Genomic DNA, 21,036 nt, shown 5'->3' with positions numbered 1-21,036 from the left:
TGTTTCAGGCTGAAATACATGACTGCAGTTTTTATCCCATAAAGGCCTCTTCACAACACTTCACAAACATGAGGGGACCTAAAGTTCAGTATCACGCTACTTTGGAAGGCCAAGTCTGGTCTCTTTGGGATCAGGCTTGAGGGGTTTTTTGAGTTCTAGCCTCTTAAGAAAATCCTGGTGTAAGCAGGCATGAGGTGAATTAACATGTTTTGTGATTGCCCAGGCTCAACAATGATCAAAATAAATGTGATATGTTTTTCAAAGGAAATTAAACAAGGATCAAGTAGAAAGAATCTACAGCAATTTTGTACTTTTTCCTGTGAAAGACCTATAAGGTGTACTTGATGTCATGGGGGTCTCCAGGCAGCCTAGCTCCTAGCCCCATAGGAGGGGGTCTCCTCATGAGATGAGACCTCTGCCTGGGCTGCTTGTTATTTAGTCTTTTTGTTAGTCCCATCATTATGTCCACAAACAGAGCAGATGATTCTTTTAGCTAGGAAATGTGCTGATTCTGCTCAGCCTCTTGCACTTTATCTCCAGCAAACTACCTTCTGGCTCAGCTCCCTGACTCCTGTTCAGTGGAAAATCTTTATTCTCCAGATCTGTGCACTGCAGTGCTCACCAAGAGTGGGAAAAGTAAGGATGGTCTCTGTCTAGCATCATTTACTGTAGGAGCCCATCTGCCTCTGGTGGCCAGCAGAACTGACACACTGGACCATTACCATTTCCAGTTCTGCCCTGGCATAGAGATGAGAACAATTGTTGGGATTTTCTAGCAGGTCTGTGAAGGAGCCTAAAACCACAGATTTCACAACAGAAAATGGCAGATTAGTAGGTTTGTGGCTTTAAACCATTTATTTCCATTATGGTAATTTCTTGAAGAAAGTCTCCCTCATGATGAATGTATAAGGTAATGGAACTTTGTTTTGCCCTTCTGTATTTTAGAAGATGTCACTCAGGGAAAAATTGTTTTTCTTGCTTTTCTTTTAGAGTCACAGAGGTTACAGACTCATTGTGTGTGACACTAAATCACTCACACTCATCTGTCCCTCAAACCTTTAGAAGCTTTCCAGTGGATGTTAAAATCAGAAGTTCATGTTTCTTGAAGAAACTTGAAGTTTCTTTAAGGAGAAAATTAGATCACTTTTATCAACCCTCATGCAATCTAACTAATGAAAGTGTATTTATAAGCCTGGGAAGTATTAGCATTGTCTTCCTGAGAGTCATTTAAATTGAATGCATGCATCTGTGTCCTATGTCTTGTGGATTTCACGTTTTGCAGAATTTTATGGGATTTTTCAAGGCATATTAAGACTTTTCACCATTTTCTGGCTGGCCCAGAACTTGAATGCCGTGAGTATAATGGGGCTTGTATTGTTTTATTTCTTTACTGTCAGGGTGGTGAGGCACTGGAATGGGTTGCCCAGGGAAGTTGTGAATGCTCCATCCCTGGCGGTGTTCAAGGCCAGGTTGGACAGAACCTTGGATGACATGGTTTAGTGTGAGGTGTCCCTGCCCATGGCAGGGGTGTTGGAACTTGATGATCTTAAGGTCCTTTCCAACCCTAACTATTCTATGAGTCTCTGATATTTCCTGCCCAACAGCTTTGGTAGCCTTCCTGCCGCAGGAGGAGGGAAATGGCAAAAAGCTGGAAAAGTTAGGCTGTTCGGCTTTCGTGAACACTCTTAGGTTTATCAGTATACAGTCAAAATGGGATATTTTGCCCAAGCATAAAGTAGGGTTAACATCCTTGTAGCTCCTGTTTTGTTACCACTTACTTTAGTTACTTTTGGTAGGACTTCAAAGCTATGAGCATCCTTACAGTTCCTGCAGCATCTGGCATTGTCACCACTAAACCAGCTTTAGCTGAACCGAGCTGTACGCCTTATACACTTTATACCATATGTTCCCCCTGTCCCCTTGGTCTTCTGACCGAGTTGGTTTACCTCCCGTTACCTATCACCGCTATGGCTTTGTTTTGATGCTTCACTGCCCCAGCTGGCTGCCATTGCAAAAAGTTGTTGGGTGAGAGGTTGTCTCAGGAAGACGCTGCCGTGTGAGACTGATACACTAGATGGGGCGATTGTTATGCTGATCAGCAAACACCGTCTCTGACACCAGATTTCTACCTGAATCACACCCCGCAGACAAGAGGATTTGAAATGTAGGCTTGTTTATAAGGAGTAAGCAGCCCTCCTGCAGCAGAATTGGTAGATTGTCCTCAGCTGCTTTCACTTGATTTCTGCTTCTTCCCAGATCAGGTCACAGCATGGTTATGTTACTTCTGGTGTCTTTAAATGCTAACTCAGCTGTCTTTAAAAGCACAAAGCTGGAGTGGGATGGGATGGAATGACAGGGTATTAAATTTGTTGAAGCCCCTCCCCCCCCTTTTTTTAATCCTTAAAATTCATATTTAAACAACACAAAATATTACTATCAGCCATTGCTCTTCCCTCAGCCAAGGTGATGCTGCGAGCTTGGCATTATCGGTTATGCTGGTGAAATTGAATCTCCTTGTAATATTGATTCTGCTGTACTTCGGTCAGGGCTTGCAGGTTTTCCATTGATCTGTCAAACAAATTGCTGAGGAGCAGCTGAGCAAGATCTGTTGTCAGTGTTGTTTGGCAACTAATGGAAGCCCTTATTCCTTGTTGGCAGCCTGTTGCACACCTGAACATTGATTCATTATAGAGAAGTTACCGTTAATTAGAACCAGGTTGGATTTTTGCCTTCAGACTGTATTTCATGAAAAACACTCCAGTAGTGTTAAGTGGTTTGTATACAATTGATAAGTATCAAAGATAGCATCAAAGTGTTCTTGTATGCTAGTATGTGTGCAACAGAATTTTTTTCTATATAAATTAATACAAGTATAGACCCTGGATATATGACTAAAAGTAAGCTAAAATGATTTTCCGATGACATATCCTCCAAATTAAGCATGAAAAGAACACTCTTGCTAAATCATCAAAACATTTCTCAATTATTTATTCAATACTGCCTGAAACAATCATAAAAAGTGACTCAGTGAAAAAATGACTGTGTTGTTTTATAGAATGTATTCCATGTCTTATTAAACTATAGCATTAAAGTACTATGAACAAAATCAGAAGTCCAGAAAGTTACATCTCTAACTTCTGGCCACCTTCTACATATACGTGCAGATGAAGTTAACAGGTGAGGGAGGTGAAAAAAACTAAAAAAGGAAAGAAAAGGGCACTTATTAAATAGGTCCCAGCTGACTACAAGCCTCTAGCAATCATACTCATCCAGCGGACCCAAGCAGCCATTGCAGCATCTGCAGGAATAAGGGGCCCAAGCCCCATACTCCACAAGGAACGCTTGGTGTGTTCCAGCACCAGTGGACTGCTGAGGGCTTTCTGAAAGCTTTGGGGCAGGCTGTGTTGCTGGAGCTGGGTGATAAAAATCTTTGCATCCTGGACTCTGGGAGAGGAGGCATGGTGCAGTTCCATCCAGGTCTTGAGATACGTAGTTGGTAATGTCCTTACGTCAGGATGAAAAGCATAGCTGTTCTTGTTTTGGTTTGGGTTTCTTTTACCAATTTGAAAATTATGCTCTGGTTAATTTGGGGTTCAGATACAACGTTGACCTAAAGATGCAATCAGTAAGGTGGCCTATTTCCCTGCTTGTTGCAGTCTTAGGACAACATAGTATCTGAAGGTTTCTTTTTAGGCTGACTGTTCAGCATGCTTCCACAGTGATTTAGTCTTTGATTTGGACATAAACACCTGTGGGAGATGTATAGCAGAGAATATGAAAGTTCTGATGAAGCACATTAAGTTTGCCTATTGCACTTCTGTAAAATAAATACTGTGCTTGTTAAATCTGTAGTAGAAGAGTCTCTTTGTGGACTGGTCTAGTTAAAAAATTGATGTGATTTTGCTTATCTTTAAACATTACCTGTTTTTCCACAAGAAGCATGGCAAAATTAATATAAAGACACTAAAACTGTTAAGTTACTAAAATGTTATAGGAACTTGTATAACTGCAGAGAACAACTGGGCTGCAGTTTCTCACATGGATAGACATGGATAGGATTGTTCCTTTGTTTTATACGGGCCCCTTGAAACTTGTGGGGCCAGCACAATCTTCTTTGTAGATCAACTTCAGCTCTGCCGTGTTATCTTGTAAACCACATAACAGCAGCTTGAGATCATATACCTCCTTAACTGATTTTCATTTGTGTTTATAATAACCATTTCACTTGTGTTGTTTTCTTCCCCTGTATTTGCTGGGCCCACCCTATGGGTACTTGTGCTTAGTTTGTAGGGTTCCACCATCCCTGACAGCCTTCACTCAGCTAAGCAGCTGCCCTGGCCTGGATTGTCCATGCCACGTTTGGAAGAAGCGTTTTCCTTTGGGTATAGCAGCACAACTCTTTGTTTGGAGGTCCTTTTCCCAGGATCAGCTGGCAGGAGTGGAGGTGGCTCGGCCAGAGTTGATGAGTGGGTCTACTGTGCTGTCTCCTCTCCTCTTTCAGGGGCCTCCACGCCTGAAAGCCAAACAGGAAGGTTAATTACCTGGGTCTGTGTTATTGTTTCCATGTCAGGCTTCCCAGAGCAAGCCATGGCCATGCTGCAGCAGAGCATCCCGCTGCATGGCAGAGGGGCTGAGCTTGCTGCCTGGGCCCGGGATACCTACACTGGTAGATAACCTTTGGGAGGGTGTTTTGCAAATCGCTGTTGCTTGACAGTGTCCTGGTCTCAGCGTGGTGTTTTATAACAAAAGGTGGAGACCAGCTACACTAAAATTCATCCCAGGAAGGTTCAGACTGAGTTAGGTTGAATACTTGGTAAGTAAACAACTCAGTCAATAACTAAATGAGAGAAAATGTGTGGCAAATCCATTTGATTTTCTACTTTTGGAGGGCTGCCGAGTGAAATAAAATACTAGGTGTATCTTGATTTTATGTATCTTGACATCAAAAATGTTTTAAGACTGTTCCTTGGGACTGTGTTTTAGACCTAAGCTGAGGAAATACAGCCTAGATGTAATCTCCATGAAGTGGGCGTACAACAGTTTGATAAATCGCTCTCAAAAATATTTATCAGTAGTTTTCTGTAGCTTAAAAGGGCATCACAAGCAGGATCTTGCAGGGGGCAGTCCTTGGCCCAGTTCTACTCAATACTTCAGTTTTGATTTGAATGTGTGATTACAGAATACTCTTGCAAAATCTGCAACTATTACAAAGCCAGAAAGGTTGTGAGTGCTTGAGAGGACAGCACTGGGACTCAAAAGTCTTCACAGATTCAAGCAAAGAGGTGATACATTTTCTGTCAATTGGCATACTCCTCGTTTGGTCTGGTTTTCATATAACTGTGGCACATAAAGAAAGCACTATGGAAATTCAGGTAACATTCCAAGGCACTTAAGAAGTTAATCACTGTCAAGTAGTTTATGCCCAATGCTTAGGTTTTGTCAGAATTTAAAATGAAGATGTTTGAAAAAATGCTTTGGAGAAACACTGAAGTTACCACAGAGAAACTTAGCATTTAATGTTTTCACCAAAATGATGGGGGTTTGGGGGATTGTCAGATTTGGAGGCTGCAGCGTGAGAGGGCAAGTAGAAAGCAGAAGGTTTGGAAAGTAAAGGCTGTGAATGACTGTATCATTTACCCACATTGCTAAACTGAAGGCAAATTAGAGAAAGGGAGTTATCAAAGGACAGTATGCCTGTGCTTCGATACCAAGATGGAAAATGGGAAATCAAAGAGGAAAAAAATCTTCATTGTGATACCATTGTCCAGGCTGACTACAGTGACAAGAGAAAAAGCTCGGCAGTAAAATAGATATTTCAAATTCTTTACATTTTAATAATTCAAACACTATTAATAAAGCAGCTAAAAAGAATATTTCAAATATATTTTTGTTGAGGTCCTTCTAGAATATTCTGTTCCTCACTGAAGCAAAGGAGCTTATACTTGTCACCACCCTGCAATAGAAAGAAAAAGGCAACATAGCCCTAAAATACCTAGCTGCCTTTTGTAGCAGCTTTAATGAGTTTTTTCTCTGCTCTGAAGAGGGCAGCTTTCCCTACCTTTTTAAATATGCTTTCTGGGCATATTCAAGCAGCATGTTCCTGATGAAATTTCGTTATTTTTAGAAATAAATGAAGCAGGATACATCATTTCCCCTCCTACACCTTTGTTGATGCTTTAATATAAAGACCTGTGTTCAGAAGCTAATTACAGCATCCTAGATTGCACACCAAAATGGCACTGCAACTGCAAGTGGGTGCTATTGTAAAGGGAAAAGAAAAGGAACAATGTCGTACAAATGTGGCTTTGGAGTTCTTCTTACGTCTGATTACCGCCCCAGGAAAACAGTGCTGACTTGTTTGCCACAAAAGGGACTAAACTGCCTTGCATGACACCCTGAGAATGGATACCCAGGTGAAAGGCATATTACAATAAGCAGGGTATTTTGGATAATAGCTAAGGAAGGAAAGAAATAACACAAACCAACTTGTCATGTATTTGGCCCCCTTTTGAACTTTTACACAGTTTTATATGCTGTTTCACTAAGGAGGAGAAACTGATAATAGAAACAGGAATGTCTTTGATTTTTTCATCTGTTTGCACACCAAGTTCTGTTTATCTGAAGAGAGCAGGAGTCAAACAAGAGGGCATTATTTCATTGCTTGCAGCTCAGTCTTTTTCAGCTGGCATTTGGTCCTTAGGTTTTTCTTGGTGTGTTTTTCCAGAGTTTCTGTGGCTTCACTGTTGTCTTCTCAGTCAAATTCTCTGGTTTTTCTGCCCTTCTTCCCCAGGCATACATGCTTCTGGGCAAAGGATCCAAGCAATTGGAACATGTTACTCATGAGTTCACCATAATACACCCCTCAGCAGTGCAATACACCCTCTTGTGTTGTCTTAGCAGTAGTTTACCCTCTGGTTCCATGCTGGAGTGGAGCATGTTGGAATTTGGCTCAGAATAAAAAGTGTGGGCTACTGAATTATCAGCATTCTTACCTGAAATGACTCTGGGGGTTCATTTTCTTTCTGCTCTACTGGCCAGCTGTGGTCTAATGAAAGTACAGCCTATGGTGATACAGGTGCATCCTGAGCTGGAAAATATTTACCTTGTCTGTTCATTCAGCAAAAAAAACCCCTCTCTCTAATGTATATTTTCCCAGCACCTGCCTATGACACATCCCTGCTTGCCAGTTTATCTGATATGCTTTGCTGGTATCAGTTTAGCTCTGTTTTTCACACATATTTTGCAGTAAGTTCCGGCAAACATATTCACTATCACATCACAATAAAAATACCCAGTGCTGTTAACCACCGTCTCCCAGGGCAAATATGTATTTTTAAAAGAATTGACATATACCTGTCCTTTAATTACCTTTGAGGTGCATCTGAGCACCTGTTTTGTTGCTGGGTTTGAAAAATCATAAGGCTTTACCGAATAAAGTGATCCTGTGTGTAGTACCTAAAGCACTTAAGGACAAGAGTTAAGAAGTCAAAGTGAACACATAGCCATGTAACTGACAGCGGTACTGAGTTACATTATGCATGCACCAACAGATGATCAATTCACCATACTTTTCTGCCCTTGAGAAGTAAAGTCAATCTTTGACTATTAGTCATTAAAAGGGAATATCCTCTGTGCAAGGTGCAAGTATAAAGCGCCTTGTACTAGCAGCACCTGGAGCTATGATTCTAGTCTAGCTGGATCTCTTGAGCAGGTTGATCACACAGAGGAAGTTATCATTCATAAATGTCTCACTTTGAGTCAGGAAACAGCAGGTGAAGTAGACACAGGGAAAAAAATGAATGTTTTAGTTTAGGGGTCTTTGCTGGCACAACATAGATGGATTCTATTTAGGCATGCTGGCTATGCTTCCTTGTTACACAGCCTATTCAGCTAGTGCTCCTGCCCATGAAGGAGGAAAGTAATCCTTGCAACTCCACGGAAACTCAGGGGCTGAAGTAATAGTAACCCTGAGCTTAAAGAGATGAGACACAATTCCATCAGACCTCATACAAATACCAATAGCTCATACGGGTACTACAACTTGGACTATATGTGGGTAAAATAAATCCCTTCTATGTGGAATAGAAGTTGCAATTAAATGAGAATGCAGTATCAGTACAGTAATATAGAGAATAAATTTATGTATAAAAGATAGATAGATAGATAGATAGATAGATAGATAGATAGATAGATAGATATTTTTAAAACTTGCTTGGGAGAACACACTGAAGCAGTATTCTTTACTTTAGTTAGGTTCTCAAGCATTCCCCTTTTCAAATATTATGAAATATCTGGCAGCACCTAACTGTGCTTCTTTAATCAATGGCCTCTTCTGGCTGATGTAAATTACTTTTTTTATGTGTACCATGCAGTACACAGGTTAGCAGTGAGATCTATGTGATAAGTAGAATGACCTTAGGAGAAGAGACAGTAAAGTAACAAGCTGAAATTATGCATCTGTTCAGTGGATCTTGTCAAGTGTCTCCTCTGGTTGGTTCTAATGTAAGTCTGCCCAGATTTCTGTCTCATGAATCAAGTTACAAAACACTAACTTCTAAAGAGGCAGTCAAGTTTGTCTGGTTAAATGTACAGAGCATCATGTGCAGCACATGACTTCACACTAGCATCGGTTTATCAGCTTTCAGAATTGCAAAGACTTCTTTTTCTTTCTCAGTATTTATTTGATCATTTTCTTAAGGGTGGCATTTGACATTTAAGTGATAATTATCCAGCTCTCACTTGCCTGAATTTTACTTTAACTGGAAGAGAGGGTTAAGCTGAATCATAGAATAGTTAGGGTTGGAAAGGACCTTCAGATCATCAAGTTCCACCCCCCCTGCCATGGGCAGGGACACCTCACACTAAACCATCTCACCCGAGGCTTCGTCCAGCCTGGCCTTGAACACTGCTCCAATGGATGGTGGGAGGACTTTCATATGGACTTTTCTTCATTCCCATTCTTTTGCATGGTCATGGCTGTTCAGGTTACAAATTACCCTTCAGGGTTGCCATACCTCTGCAGGTGAATTAAGAGGTTTGATGCTGACAAATATCTTGAATACACTATTTTATTACATTGCTTAAGTCTTTCTTTGTGTATTTTTATTCATCCTACTTTAAATGAGCTGATGTACCCAGAAACCCTTCTATCCTTAACACAGGTCTGACCACATTTTATGTCCAGATATGAAGTCCTGGCCCCACTGAGGTGGAATTTTTGCTCTTAGCTTCCCCGTGAATGGCGTATCACCTCAGATTCTCAGACTGAGATTGTTTCTCCATGTTTTCCTTCACTGAATTATCTGTTTGCAGATGTTAAGGGAAAACAGAAAAAGAACTACATTTATGCCTCTCAGTGAAGTTAAATTCCCTCTCTATTCACTGCACATAAGATTACAAGAAAGCTGCAGATCACACAAGAGGAAAAGTGGTGGGCAGAAGGTAAAAATAAGGTCCCAAGATAAGAAGCAAGGCAAAACCTTTGGTCAATCTATTATATGCAGTCATTAAGGCATGATAAAAGCCTAGTACTTCACTTCATCAAGGACAATGAAGACTGGTCTTTTTACATAGTTTCATAACACTAATGCCAGAGGAGATATTAGGTCTGATTTGTGCAATGCAAGCTCTTAAATTACGCTCATTCACCCTTTTGTTGAGCTCAGTAACTTACGTTTGATTGCTGTCATCCAGAAAGACATCCAGTCCTGATGTGATGACCTCCAGAGACAGAAAATCCACTGATAGCCTTGGTAGCTTAATCACACTTGCTGTGGCAATAGGTACTTGGCTTTTGCTTGAAAATGCCTATTCTTCGTTTTCAACCATTGTTTCTTTTTGTAACTTTCTCTGATAGACAAAAAGGCCTTTTGTTTTTCGTGGTGCCGTGTCCTTTATGACTTAAAATGTGTGTTCACTTTTTACATTGCAACAGAAGGCTGAATCATCTTTGTTCATATTAGCCGTTCTCAATGAGTCAAATACTGAGAGTGAGGTGTAGCTGCACCAGCCACAGTATGCCTGATCCAGAGACAAAACTGGCTGTCCTTGTACCCAGAGCTTCAGTTTGGCCTCTTTATAGGAAATCTGTCCAAATACAAATACTGCATCTAGCCAAATATCATGATGGTTTCAGAACATTCAAAGATGTTCATAGATTTTCAAAGCCAGAACATTTTATAAACAGGCTTTACAATTGTCTAGCTCAGGTGTGGGATGTGTGCAGCCCATAAAATGGGGTTTAAATCTAGGATTTTATTTCACAATGTATATATAGATACAAATTTTCTATTCCTTTTTTATTACTGTATAATATCAAATTACTGTGCTACCTTACAATTACACTCAAAGTCTTATTTTTAACTGATTTGCCTTATTTTCTATGCCTGATTTAGCCTCACACTCTGGATAACAAAGGCCATGCTCTGAGGTAAGGTTTTGGTTGGAGCTCATCTCTGTTTCCATAGGAATAGCAACTCATTTCAATGCACTTGTTTGTGATATTTGAAGAGAAAAGGAAAGAGTTTATTTCAGTTTGCTTGACAGGATTCACTTATGTGAGCAATATGTTCTATTAATGCATGAACACCCACACCAGGGATTGTAAATGGCTGTCCAGGTCTTGTAGCCTTTCTCACAAAAGAACATTTAGCCAGTTATCTGTGACAAAGAGGAAAACGTCTCTTCTGCACTTTCCCAAATCATAGCCTTAATCCATTTAGTAGGCATTTTCTTTTGGTTTTTTTTCTTTGTTATTGTTTGGGGGTTTTTTGGTTGGGTTTTTTTTTAAATTTCCAATTTTGGGAGCCTGTAAAAAACAAACAGAAGGGCACATTTTGTTTCTGAGAGTAAATACTTGACAGTGCAGTGGAAGACTAACAGTTTCAGATCTATAAACCTCCCCTCTGTTGCAGCCCCACTTGGGTCTGAGCAAGCTGGCACACGATGAGCTCTGAGAGTCTGGCTTCCAGTAAGAGAAGAATACAGAGGACTAACCACAGCCCAGTTTGTATGTGTATGTTTGCCCCTGAGAAGGGAGGACAAGGGAAGAAGGGGGAGTGATAAAGAAACAATGGCTGTCGAAGAGGGAGGAGAGACCACAGATGAGTCTGAGACTTGCAGTGTTTTTACCAACATGTCAATTAGACCTGACTCTGAGTAGATTTAATTGTACTCTGAAGGCAGCCAGCCTGTCAATAGTTCTGAGCTGGTATAAATAGCAGTAAAAATGCTTAAAGCCATTAGACGTCTTGTTTCTGAGGATCCCATTGCCAGCTGTGCAGTTGTGCATATGGTGACACTAGCAGATATTTAATACATATTTAATTTTGGTCATCTCAGGGCAGGGTATAAATCATTCAAGCACATCCAACCCCAAGAAATCCTTTAAACATTTCCAGGGCTAGGTGGGCAGTCAGGCATGGACAAAGCTGCCTGACTCCACAGTGGGATCAGAGGGAAAAACTAAAGGGGAAAAACTTGTGTTTATTTTTCCAGATGTTTCAAACTGAACACATAACATGCCTCTTTCCAGGTAGGAGTTCACTGAAAGCCGGGATTCAGAAACAAGTTAGAGTTTATTTCAACAATCAAGCTTTTAGAGGTTTTTTTCTTGTCCATGCTTTTATCTCCTGCTGAGTGCCCCTCTTCATGGTACGCTGAAACTTCTTTCTTGACCTCTCCCCACGTCCCTGCTTTCCTCTCCCACTGCCTCTGTGCCTCCTCTCCCTCAGCCCTGCCACTCTCTCTGCACTGTACTCAACACATGCTCAGCCCCTTCCTGCTCCCTCTGAAAATCCATCTGTGCTGTGAAACTCCCCACCTACAGCAACCACAAGTTGCTGTCTAGATCCCACTCTCTTCTTGTTTTGTATCAGCTCAAATCCGCTGACTTCAGTGGTGTTGCTTCACTCCTTGCAAGGTGGAAAGAGTCAGAACCACTGCATCTGGCCAGGCTGTTCAAGGATAAATTCTTCCTGGGGAACAAAAGCCTCCTATTGCAAAATAAAGCATCCTCAGCACTAACAGCAGTGTATTAACAATATTTCGAGGTTGAAGTGTAGCTTTTTCCCAGGAAAAGAGCATCCTTGTTACTGTCCTGCTTTCAAATTCTTCTGCCTCTGTGAGGCAGGGAAAAGACATTTGGCAAAACCTTCTCCTGATGATGCTTGGAGTTGTTGCTGAGGTTTAGGGAAGGCTTCTGCTGGAGGTCGATCCTGCCATATGCCAAACCCTCAGCTCTAACACAGGGAAACCTATTCCATGCATACAGTTCAGCACTTCCTCAAGAGGCTTTCCCTTTGCCTAACAATTTTCAAGCATGTGCCAGAGAAGAGATGGTTTTCATATGCGTAAACCCTGAAGAATGTGCATCTGGCAACTTTGTATTTATAGAGATGTGACTAATCACATCTCACCATTTTGGTGTGGTTTATAAAGCATCCTTTTACAGAAAGTGGCACTCCTTGTTAATAAACGGGAAAATGGGGATTTGTCAGTAACAGAGCCCAGATATTCTGCCACCATTCCCATGTTTTCAGAGTGTCTTTCCTCCCTCCCTGTAAACTTCCCACCACTGGTGGAGAGAAGTGTTCTTCACAGAAGGAAAATCTTTTGGAAGGCCACAGATCTCATGTACTCAACACAGTCTTTGCCATGGTGGATACTTAGAAGAATTGCATGAAGCTGTGTATTTAGAGTGTTGGCGTTGGCTATACAAACCCACAGCATCTAAAAACAAGTACAGCTTCTCCCAGAGACACCTGCATGATGGATTTTGTGTGGGAAGAAACAGACACAGTGAAAGGGAAGTGAAACATTTTGCCCAAAATGGCATCTTATGGAGTCAGATCCTTGCAGTGACAAATCTGCACTGAGCTGAGCCAGTTTTCACATTTTCTAAATGAGTTCTTAAGCGTCTTTGTCATGATTGGAAACACCACAGCTGAAGCTGCACATCGATTCTGGGGGTTTGTCAACTCAAAGTATTTTCGATGGTTGGGTGAGGAGGTCTCTGTTTACCTTTTTTCTCCATTTGCTTCTTACCTGGGCAAATTGCTGTGCCTCTGTGAATACTCATCAGTTTTCCCAGAGTGATAAGTCATTACTGGCTGTGTGCATCTGGTACATTGAAGAACAGGATCATTAGGGTTCTGTGTCATTAGCAGTGCTTCTAAAGTACCTGATAATGCTAGCTTTTCTAGGAGATGGCACTGATTGTCTGAGTTAGCTGCTTCATCAGGTCCTTACACTCTAACACTGGGGTCTCGCGCAACCTTCAGTGTGTTTATCCTCACACAGCTGAGGTGTGGGGAGTGAGCATGGTACAAGCAGTTCCCATAGGAGATCAGATGTTGGAGGAGCTTGCACAAAATTGTTCAGGAAGTCTTAATGAACAAGGAATTGAACCCAGGTCTTAAGTGCCTATGACCGAAATGAACTGTGAGCCAGTACCACATGACAGCTGAAGAAAACTGGGATGCAGGTTCATGGAGTATGAGATTTTCGGAAAGGGAAAAGACAGTTTTGGATCTGTGAAGACCAGTCTTCTCAGTTCTTACACATAATTGTCCTTAAACAGACTGAGGCATTATGTTGTCATGCAACTAGATTTAGATTGGATATAAGGAGGAAATTCTTTCTTGTTGGGGTGGTGAGGCACTGGAATAGGTTGCCCAGGGAGGTTGTGAATGCTCCATCCCTGGCAGCATTCAAGGCCAGGTTGGACGAGGCCTTGGGTGATATGGTTTAGTGTGAGGTGTCCCTGCCCATGGCAGGGAGGGTGGAACTTGATGATCTTAAGGTTCTTTCCAACCCTAACTATTCTATGATTCTAACTATGGATTGTGATGGCGTTTCTCATTACTGACAAATTAAATAGGTTTGTGCCTGGAACATACGTATATTTAACTTTCAAATAACTGTTGTCAACCCCATCTAATATCTGTATCTTTCTTTTGCCCATGTGCCTGTGCAGGGAGACATTGCTTTAATCATGTAATAATGGCACTGATCATACACATTTGTTAACTTTTATGCAATAATCTAATTACCCATGAGAAAAAGAAATCACATATTTTTAAAGTTTTCTTTTTTTTTGAAGATTCCTGGTGAGATAATTTCTGTTCAAACAGAAGAAATTTAGGTCATACATCATATGAAGTTTCCATTTATAGGTAGCTTTCAGGCATTAATAAACAGTTCTCTGTCACACAGCCCTGATGAAACATCAAACTCAATGCATATCATGTTGTCGTGATTGGGATTTCCCATCCTCTAGTTACCAGCTTACAATTCTGATCCTCAGCTGACTTGAGGCTGTGACTGTATCAGAATTGCATGTCAGGATGCGACCTGGGTACACATTACCATCTTCCAGGGCTTCTTTGGAAGGAAACTTGTACATGTGGGCAGGAAGGGAGCTGTGATATTCTGACATAGGTCTTCTCATCCGCATGGTTGGGGAACCAGCACCTTGAAGTCTACCAGGAAGCCCATATGCCTGCAGTTGATGTTCAGCCATGGTGCACACACTAAGACCTGTCTGCCACACAGAAATAGACACCCTCTGGAGTGTTTTTTTTCTGGAGGTCTAAATAGGTGCGGCTTTGTATTTTCACTTGAGTTCCTTGGCACAGGCTGTCCACCTGTATCGCCAGCCACAAAGGTTAGTACTGCTTTCCTATAGCTGCACTGTTGCCTGGAGGCTGCTCAAGTGCATAGCTTCCCTCATGAAACTCAAACCAAATTGGATTTAAAACCAATCTGCCTTAGCATTAACCAGCACAACACATTTGCATACTTGCTAGAATTTAAGATATGCATGTGCCCTTCTGCCCTGCAGGGGTTTTGTCACCATACCTTAAGGCTGTTTGGGTTCAGTCAGATGCATATACATTTTGCAGCTCTGCAGAGCCCCATTACCAAACCAGGGAATAACTTCCTTTTATGATGGCAGCTTGCTTTTCCCCTGATTGACTCCATAGTTAAGTAATAGTATCCTGGCACAAAGGCACAGCCCTCTGCTCTTCTCTCCCAGGCAGACTGCTGGTGCTGCAGTACATCCCCCTAGCTCTCTTCAGGCCCTGTTGGACTTTGAAGACCCACCAAGAGTCATCAATTTCTCTCCTTTTCTCCAGAAGCCCGGCACTCTCCAGGCAGCTACCTCCACAGAGGAGTTAAGCTGGTCACATCTATCAGGTAGCCAGGTCATGGTCCCCAGTTTAGTGCTCCTATGCAACTATATTTCATCTGGTGCACGTTACCCAATTACCTAAATTGGCACATTAATCAATTGTCATTAACTGATACAGAACCTAGCAGGTGAATAAACTTACTGGTCTTTTTTAACCCATTGTATTGGTGTAGCTGTAGCTATCTGTAACATGCACTATATCTGTAACATGTACTGATGCAACATGCTCATAACTTCTATTTTTTTAAGCTCTTTATAAGCCACTTATAAATAGAAGCTTAATACGAAGTGTGACAGATTTCTAGTCTTTAGTCTTTCCTTAGCCCTCCAAGCGCTTCCTTTCTCGAAATACAGGATACATCCAGTATGCCCTAGATATTCTCCATTCTTGCTGATGACTTTAGCTCTCAGCCATTGATTCTCACTTCTTAATCAGTGTAAATAGATCAGTGCTGCAACTGCCTTTTTTATTTAATATTTTAGAAGGGCAAATAAGATGATAGGGGGTAGTGAAGGGGTATTAAATAGAAAATGTAATTTGTTGCTAACACGATGCTCTGAGGCTGGGGGGTGTTCATGTCAATATAATACAGACAGAAAAATCTGTATTTTTTCCATTGCAATGAAGAAGATTGGAGTAGCTGAATGAATATTTAAAAACAGGGAAAAATACTTGAAGATACTATGTGGCATTTATGTAGTGTCATACTTTGTGACATTGCTTTCACCAAATGGAGTATGTGTAATGGTCTCCCTTTCACCACTGGGCAAACATTATGGCACAACATGCCTGGTTTAGGGTTGCAGATCAAACCAGTGCCAAAACGGGGGATGGAACCCAAATTTCCTGGTGTACTCCATGTTCTGCTGCTGTTCACCTATTGCTGCGAGGGGAGAGATTTTCTTATTTGAAAATAACATATTTTATTTCATTTTATTCATTTGTCAAGAGAAACTGTAGGAAAGCCTATACTATACAGTATAGGAGCCTATACTGGGTTTGTTTGTATATTTCTATGGCAGAAAAGCCTGTGCATCACAGACTCAGGTGGTATGGAAAATGCAGGTGTAATACCTGCTCATTTCAGCATGTCATTCAGATTTTGTAGAGTCTAATCCCTCCAGCAGCCATGTTTTAACTTTGCCTTTAAAAGAAGTTAAGCCCTGTAGTTACTTTTCACCCATTTCTTACATTCAGCTGTGAATGGTATAATAATGAATGTCTCCAGGCAATTAATATATTGTCATGCATTTGTAGATAAGCACATCTACTTCGTTTCTCACAAACCATAGGGAACATCAGGTGCAGAACTTGTAGGATTTAAAGCACAGCCAGAACTAATGGTTGCAAATTGCAGTCTAACCTAACACTTTCTCAGCCATAGATTCCTCCCTTTTTATTTTCTCCTTCAAACTTCTGCTGTTGTGTCACTGATAAATCACAGTCCTTCGCTCTGTAATAGATCCCTTTTTTATTTAAAGTTTTGCCTTCCTACCCATTAAAGCTTTTCTTATCAGCACTACTTTTACTTTTCAGAAACGTATATTCAATATTCTAAGCTTGGAGTTCTTTTGTTTTCCCCCAAAGACGTAAAACCCTGGGGGATTTAAATATCTACTTGATAGGCTTGCACAACCTTAATCAGCCTATAATGGAGCTAATGGCTGTTTGTCATCCTTGGAGATATAAATTTGCTGGTGATGTCTACTGCAGTCAGTGCATGAAGTATGCTCTGGCTGCCAGCAAGGTCTAATAACCAGGAGAAGGGCAGCCAGCTTCATTAGTGAGAGTGAGACTGAGACACAGACTGTGACTGTACCGGCTGCTTTTCTGGGGAGCTCTGCTTTTTTTGAATACCGAGGGGGGAAAATGGATAATGCTGGTAAGTGAAATAAAACAGATCTTCATTCTTAGTGGAGCTACGGGTTCGTTTGTATTCTGTCTCACTTGCTGCAGGAGATGTGTTTCTTTAGCCTTTGTGGCTTCTTCCTTTTCAATGTCCTTTATTAAAGCAAATTTCTATGTGTAAAATGTGGCACGCTTATGTTGTTAACCCATTAGCAGTCTGCTGGGTTTTTTTTCTTGTTTAAGTGTGTTTACTGGAAATGTGAACCTAAACCGTAATGCAGGTTCTGGCTTTTTAAGGTTTTCAGTGTTATTTCAGAAGCTTTATGCAGGAAATGTGATAGGAAGGGAAAATGAGTGTACTTTGGTAGGAAAATATCTTCAAGGATTGCAATAGGTGTGGATAGGTAACTAATAAAGCTAACAAAAAGTAGGTAATTCATATCTCACCTCCCTTATTTAAAGCTGTTTCTATTTTCTCCATATAATGCCTTGCTCTCTTTTATATTTAGTACATAAAACATTGAATATATTTGCACTTTTTATTATTTGCTTTGATGTTCCAACTTTAGATCATGCATTTTCATGCCAAATAATGCACTTCATGGTTTCTAAGGAGGTGCATCGGTGGTGAAATGTATTATTTACATTTCGCTTTTGCATTACCTTGTATCACTGAGCAGAGCAAAAAGAGAGGTTTTTGGGATGGATATTTTGCATGTTGCTTTGACAGCTATAAAACTTGAACACGTCAGTGTCTCACTGATTTATTGGTACTAGTGCAATACATATTCGGACACAGAATCTGCAATAGATTCAGTGCCCTTTGAAACCTGTTCAGATCATCTGATTTGTCTAACATTGACCTTAAAAGTGATGATCACCTCTACCATGTGTTAAACATTCTGTTTTGCAGTAGATTTCAGCAATGATACTGTATATGTGGCTTATTTGGGCAGGAGGGGAGTTGTGGGTGTTTTGTTTTGTTTTAATAATAATAATAGCAAAACTCTTGCTTGTGTCTGCTAAGTTATCCAGGTGTGTTTCACCCTAAGAGTATAGCTGTTGACTTCTGTGACAGACAGATTAAAGATCTTGTTGCTTTTATTTCTGTAAAGTCCAAGACAAAGAAACAAGAAAAGTTTTTCCAGAAATTAAAATGTTTGCATCATGGAAAATTACACTGCCAGAACCTAAGGACTTCAAAACTGATATGGTCCTAGTAGAAGGCTATTTTTTTGTGAAAGAAATAAGATTAGGAATACTCTTTGCATTTGGTGCTTTGGCTAGCTTTTAAGAAGCCTTAATATAATAAATGATAATGACTTGTGTTCAATATTCCATGACGAGGCAGAATTTTCTGATCGAAGGGGAAGGATTCCTGTTCTCCAGCACAGAATGTCTGTGGGCAAGATACACCCTGGCAGGCAGAACTGCTAATTCGTCCAGGTTTTTACACTTCTCAGCATCAACAACTAATACCATTGAAGTCTTGACAGAGCTATCACTTTAATCCACCTAAAAGAATCTGTTCTGGAATGAGTCACATTTATCTTAAAGGCCAGTTTTGGGGCAGGGGGGGTATGGTGTGTGAAGGGGTATAAGCTAGTATCTGAAAACCATAGAAACAGACCTTCCTATGTGTGTGTATATATATATATATAATTTTTTCTTTTCCTTAGGAAGATTCAGTTTAGTTGCTATATGCAAAATTTGGAAGTTAAAATAAGTAAGGCTTTGCTCTCTGCACAACTTCACCAACTACTCTCAAGCCTCTTCTAACACTGTTTAGCTGAATAACTTCAGGTATTTAGTTATTTTTTAATGCAAAACAGTGACTGATACTTTGTATTTTTTAGAAAACAATCTTATACAGTTAGAATTAGTTAAAATAATCCTTTTTGGCAGGAGAATTAAAATCTAGTTGTAAGAAAAACAACCAACTCCACAACAGATGGAATTAAGCCTTAGTGAGGACATCATGGCAGAGGGTAAGACCAGTCTCCAGCTTTTTCTGTGATTACCAGTGAGCTTCTTGCAACCTGTGGCCAGCTTACTCCAAACCCCCAGCAAGCTTGAGCCCCACACATGGCATGGACACGCTCCCTGCTCCCAGCAGCTCTTCTAAGAGTTCAGCCACTTCCACGCTTTGAGCAGCATAGGGAATACATCCGTTTCCAAAGAGCCTACAGGGAGCTGGGTAAACACAGCTGAGTCTCCAGAGGTATTTTTAGGGCTCTTGATCCCTAATTGCAACCAAATGGAGTCAGGTGCCAACATGGGGACTCTGCAGCTGAATACCTCTATAGATCTGGCCTGTGCCCTCTGACTTCTACAGGGATGCAAATGCACCTTTGAAAACCCACCTGGTGTGACCTGGGCACTTACAAGATCAAACAGACAGGAGCAGGATATTAGCAACCATGAAACAAACTGCCTAATTCATTTGTTCTTCAGCAGTTCACCAATTGAAATGCAAACATGCTAATGCATATAAACTGGATACCTGCCTGAATTCTTCCTAAAGAGATGTTATTTCTGGCACTACAGAACTGCAGAATGCAAAGCTGTGAGTTCCAGTCACTGAGTGTTAGAAATAACAAATTTAGTTATCAATGTCAGTGAATCAGGCCTTTGTTATTAAATCCATCAAGCTGCCAAAGAGATTTTCAAAGTCAGACCATGGATAAGTGTTGGGCAAAACTCCATCTTCTGTTCTGCATAACAGAAATATCTCTGTAATTCATCACCCATCTTCTGTGCCATCATTAAAATCCTTTACTGGCCAAAACTGTTATTAAAGAGATCAGTGTGGCTAATAGGTCACCTATGTGCACCTTTTAGCTCTTTTGGTCTGTGCTATTTTGTGGTTTTAAGAAACAATGTTCTCATTAAAAAGCCCTTTCCTTTCAATGTCAGATTGCTTATATTTTTAATCAGTGTACTGAGACAGCTCCAGATAATCATTGTCTTGTGTGTTCTTTTAAAAGCCTTTCCTGGAATAACAATGAAATATTAATCCATCTGTGTATGGCACATCAGGACAGTTCTAGTTGTATTTTTTTCTGCCTATTTTGGCATCAGCTGTTTGTGACTGGTTGGCTGCAGGTATTCAGCTGCAAGACTGCCTGCCGCCATGGGCAGGGGAGGGCAGCCAGCAGCCCCCTGCCTGCACCCACTGGCAGGTCCTGGGCTCTAGCTTTGATGCACATGTCTGCTCTGGGCCAGAGACATCAAGCCTGGTGATAGCAATGAGGTAATAAAACTCATTTAAAAAAAACCAAGGGCTGGAAATAACTCATGGGGAAAAAAAGGTGAATATAAAAGTAGCAAGAAAGTTGCGGTAGCAAGAAGATAGAAGCTGCGGAAACGGACGTGATCCCAAGTGATGCTTTTTAGGGGTGGGATTTCCTGTAAGAAGGAGTGAGGTCAGTATCATCACTTCCCCCAGATCTGATAGTCAGCCATATCCTGTCTGGACATGCATCTCACCTTAAAGTGGGCATGTCTCACACATTCATTCATGCTAACACAAGGTGCCAAAAGCTGGGGGAAAGGATCTCATCAGGGTGAATGGCACCATAATGATGTGCTGCATAATGCATGCTGTACTAGTGCTGAACAAAAATGTGAGGCCTTGTTTCATGTTTCTTGGGGATTTATATGACTTCTTTGCACTTGGAATATTAGTTTAGCAGTAATGAAGCTAGCTGTGGTTAATTGTTACCCTGAATTGTGTACGCTCTACAGCTGTGGCTGCAGGCTATGCCTTCCAGTAAATAATCTGTTTTAAAGCAGCTGGACGTCTCACGTATTGAATATCCTATCTCTGAGGAATATCCAGTAGCACATCAAACTTCGTATTTGAACAGCAGTGAAACGTAGAACTTTCCATTGAAATAAGACTATTTAACTTGAGGCCTGAAATGCTGTGGGACAGGGTGAACAGCAAGTGTCAATTTAGCCTTCTTCTGTGTGATATCATGTGTCGCAGGAA

General features: G+C 40.9%; 1 protein-coding gene across 4 annotated transcripts in view; it reads left to right on the top strand.

Moving 5' to 3' along the window:
* PHACTR2 (phosphatase and actin regulator 2) overlaps positions 1–21,036 on the top strand; it is a 137,401-nt gene that overhangs the window by 12,401 nt on the left and 103,964 nt on the right. Inside the window, exon 1 of one of the 4 annotated variants that reach the window (XM_061378321.1) lies at positions 16,452–17,076. The exons of the other annotated variants lie outside the window; for them this stretch is intronic. Coding sequence (XP_061234305.1) covers positions 17,064–17,076 — 13 coding nt within the window. The 5' untranslated portion in view covers positions 16,452–17,063. Of the gene's footprint in view, positions 1–16,451; positions 17,077–21,036 lie in introns of those variants that run through there. 4 annotated transcript variants of the gene reach the window in all.

Source organism: Neopsephotus bourkii, unplaced genomic scaffold, assembly GCF_033783945.1.
Source record: "Neopsephotus bourkii isolate Nb327-2 ecotype Australia unplaced genomic scaffold, CSIRO-AGI_Nbou_v1 NB_1765, whole genome shotgun sequence".
Taxonomy (NCBI): Eukaryota; Metazoa; Chordata; class Aves; order Psittaciformes; family Psittacidae; genus Neopsephotus; species Neopsephotus bourkii.
Note: the sequence above shows the minus strand (reverse complement) of the source record. Positions and strands in the feature narration are given on the sequence as shown.